General features: G+C 42.4%; 1 protein-coding gene across 1 annotated transcript in view; it reads right to left on the bottom strand.

Annotated features, from left to right (window-relative positions):
- Positions 1-3,559: 3,559 nt before the first annotated feature.
- LOC123053648 (uncharacterized) overlaps positions 3,560-4,257 on the bottom strand; it is a 2,217-nt gene continuing 1,519 nt past the window's right edge. The window contains exon 2 of the mRNA NM_001405818.1: positions 3,560-4,023. Coding sequence (NP_001392747.1) covers positions 3,891-4,023 — 133 coding nt within the window. The 3' untranslated portion in view covers positions 3,560-3,890. The remainder of the gene's footprint in view (positions 4,024-4,257) is intronic.

Raw genomic sequence — 4,257 nt, 5'->3', positions numbered from 1 at the left:
GCTCCGTCCGCCTCCGCTCCGCGCCGCACGTCGTCGCCCCGCTCCCCGCTCGGCCGCCGCCCGCTCCCCGATGGCGCCGAAGAAGACGCCGAAGGGAAAGTCCGGTTTCTTCGGCATGAGGGCGAAGCCCTCCGGGAACTTCGGACTGGAGTTCTCCGACGCCGGACAGCGTTGGTGGCTCGGCACGTATCCCACTGCCGATGAGGCCGCTCGTGCCTACGACGTGGCGGTGTGGCGTGCCAGACGGCCGAAGACGGACCTAAACTTCCCAGAGATCGAGTCCCAGGCGGTGGCGGAGTGGCTCGTGCCGCAGAGCATCCGGATGGAGGAGATGCCGGCTAAGAAGGCGAAGAAGAGACCGGCGGTTGTTGTCGCTCCCGGCGAGAGCGACGAGGCGGCGATGGCTTGGTTTGCGCGATTTGCAATTTGCTGCAAAGACATCTCTAATGAAATGCTATTTGCTACATTTTTAAATAGGAAAATTATTCCGATGAGCCAACCATAACTCAACAGACCAATCTCTAATGAAATGCTTTTCGTATTTGCTACACTTTTTAAATAGAAAAATTATTCTGATCAGCCAACCATAACTCAACAGACCAATCCGAACCCACATTTTTAAAGTAAAGACATTATTTCCCTTGATAGATCAAGATGCCAAAGTGTCGTTTGCCCGACTACTATGTTCCTACACACGCAGAGCAGATTATTTTTCAAATCAAGGAATTAAGAAAAGGAAGAATATCATGATGTTCGTGGCACTTGCCAGGTCTGCCATGCTACCATGGCATCGTCTTTTTAGTCTACCCACATGCCGAGTTGAGAAATAATCTTCAGATATACCCACTGCTAACACACTCACGTACATAATGGCCCTTGGCTGATTGATTTGGTTGGCTGTTAACACAAGCACACAACACACAAAATCAGTCAATGGCCACACGTATGCATTGTTTACTTTATCCCAATTGTGATGCAATCGTGACACCTACTCCCCCTGTCCGCTCGCCCATCACGGTAATTGCCTACTCGCCGCTGGTGCCAACCGCTCGACCTCGCCACCGCCGCTCACCACTCAGTCTCCACCGGCTGCCCATTGCCTCTTGCGCCACCCGTGCGCTTGCTCGGCCAAATGTTGTTGATTGAAATGCGGGATTGAAGGTAACCCATGGACAGGTTTTAGTTCTGCTTGGCATCAATCTTTCGTACTTGTCAATCCATCTAACGCACACAAAAATCGACTCTCAGACAGAAAAGTGATCTAACTCTATTGATGAGCACAACAGTACATACCATCCCATTATGATGTTGCCATCTCTCACACTTGATGATTACATCTTGTTATTTCTAACATGTACACCATCGGGCGATTGCTTTATTAGAAATATATTTACACAATATGATCAGAGCAACATCAAGGAGTCAGATGCTGGTGCACAGATTCTCCTCAAATTCCACATGCAACCCTTGTAGAGAAGAACGACATATTTTTCTTAGGTGATTTTTGACCGAGCTCCTACAGAAAAATTCAAAGAAATCATGAGGAGCATGGAGCCAAGCAAACTAATCAGAATAAATCATGAGAGGAGAAGCCTCTCAACCTACTACAGGGAATCGAGTCAACATTAATTCGTGTAAGAATTAAACCGTAATGTAGATCAACAACCCAGTAGTTGATAAAATAACCCTGACACAACCCATTAATACAATATATGGTCACAGGAAGTAGATTTAGATTGTGCAGATATCATGATCTACGAACCGTATCTATGAATATTGATTGCAAAGTCACAAACAGAACCTCCTCACATCACAAAACAAATGTTTCATCAACAGAAACTCTAGCGAATGCCAATTGGATTATATAAGTAAGATAGAGACATCGAAAAAAAGAAAAGATAATTCAAAGAGTATATATATTCTATTTCCTTACTTGACATCACAGAGAATGCAAGTCAAAGATATTGCGATACATCTTACCCTTCTATAAATTGACTGCAAGGCACAATCCCCAGCAAAATATACAGAATGAATTGCTCCTATGGTTCAAGTATTGCATAAATAGTTATATACAGACTATTCAACAGTGAGCATAAACATGGCATGTACTACCAAAATCCCTTTGCTATGTAGCTTAGTCTGCATGTCCATTCGTCTTTCTGTAAATCAGTTGTGGCCAAGATGTGCTGACAGCTCACCAGCCTCTCCCCGTTTACCAATAAAATCAAAGAAGCTCAAAGCAAAAAAAAAAAGAACATAGATATATCTACCTGATGTAATTGCTTGTAACTCCAGAGTGTTGGTAGAGTCGAGAAGAGAACACCCAGCCAATGTTACAGCAGATCGATCTGCAGTCTTTGTTAGGGACGGCACCATCATTAGAGGTCCCAATTGTAAATCAATCTGCAAGAGATGGAGATGCGACTGGAAGCTTACGGATTTGATGCATCAGAACAGCCATGGCCCATGGGCAGAGGAGAAGTGCCGGCAGCTGGGGATCTGACATGTCACAGACAGCATGGGTAGAGGAGAGGCGGCGGCAGATCAAGCCTTGGGCATGGCAGGCGGAAGCACACTCACCCCTACTGCACCCTTCCTACTTCCCCGTCCTTCTTCTCCTACCTCTCCTCCTCCCTGGATCCTCCTCTGTCTCTCTTTTCTACAAGAAAAATCGAAGCCCCGCCATGACCTTGAGCTCCCCCTGCCAACCATAGAAATTAGATATTTCCTAATTGTTTGCATAACAAAAAACATACTGGCTGCAAGAGAATGAAAGACTAACCTATTGATGAGCACAACAGTACATACCATCCCATCATGATGTTGCCATCTCTCACACTTGATGATTACATCTTGTTATTTCTAATATGTACACCATCGGGCGATTGCTTTATTAGAAATATATTTACACAATATGATCAGAGCAACATCAAGGAGTCGGATGCTGGTGCACAGATTCTCCTCAAATTCCACAAGCTGTAATTGAAGAGAAAACTGAAAGAAAGCTATTAGTAATACCAATTTAACCAGACACACCACACCACTAATGACAAAATAAAAATTTAGAAGTTCCTAAAGAGGCCTTATATATAAGAAGTGCAAGATACTGATGAAACTACCAAAGCCACCAGATCTTAGTACAGATTAGTTAAGTAGACACTACTATTTAGTAAGGATGAACTATATTATGGATTTGATTGGAACAAGAAAATATCCTATAATAGCATATTATACAAAGGCACATAAAACAATAAAGAGAAGTAAAAGTGGTAGCGATGAACTTATAATAATAATAATAATAAATGGATAGCACATGACTCTTTTTATACGACTCATCAGCAGAAGCAGTGAGCCACAATGGAGTTTTCTTGGGCTCAGGCTTTCTGCACACTGCCATATAGACCAAGTCAAACATGGGTGGGCGGCCAAGAATGTTGGGTTATAGTTTTACAGATAAAGAGAGGAGAAATCACTTTGGCCTATGAGCACATCATAAGAGAAGGCAACATCACACACACAGACTTGTAACTGAATTTAAGGAGGGCACAATATGTTGACATAGGTGTGCCTACCAAAAAGAAATGTCTAAATGAAAAAAAATTCAAGTGTTTAGTAATATAATACTACAATGATGGTGCAAACTAAAGTCTAAATCATCAATGGCAAATCCACGGCACACAAAAATTCTTCTCCATAATCGATTTGCTCTCTTCATCCAAATGCCCAAACTCATCACAACATAGCAGAATAGCCTGAATGGAATAAACCATATCTGAACCATCATATGCAATACACGAACCATGTACTGAACTTAATTGATGTATTACTACTGAACATAGCAGATTAGTCTCTATGTGCATGTATTACTAATTTACAGCTGAGCAGCCACTCTAATGTAATGAACTTAAGAACTGTTTGTTCCTCTTAAGCAACCCTGCAGTTTTCATGAAAACTTTGGCTGTAGTGGTCCTAAAATCCACTTGGAGATTCTTTGCAGCTTCCTCTCTATGTTGCCGGACCAATCTGCAGATAAAAAAGGATAAGGTAAATAATTGTTGTTTTGTTTGCCAATAATCAAACAACTATGATATAGTAAGAAAAAAGTTAGTGGAGGTATAGGAAGGACAAGTAGTTCTACTACACACAGATGATTAGGGGTCAGAGGGAATTCAAGATAAACCAAGACAAACTTCAAAATTCAGTCCTACAGTTGAACATCAAATTCAAATCAAACGGGGAAGAATCAATGGGTAAGGA

This window comes from Triticum aestivum, chromosome 2D, assembly GCF_018294505.1.
Source record: "Triticum aestivum cultivar Chinese Spring chromosome 2D, IWGSC CS RefSeq v2.1, whole genome shotgun sequence".
NCBI lineage: Eukaryota > Viridiplantae > Streptophyta > Magnoliopsida > Poales > Poaceae > Triticum > Triticum aestivum.
This window is presented reverse-complemented; position numbering and strand designations above follow the sequence as displayed.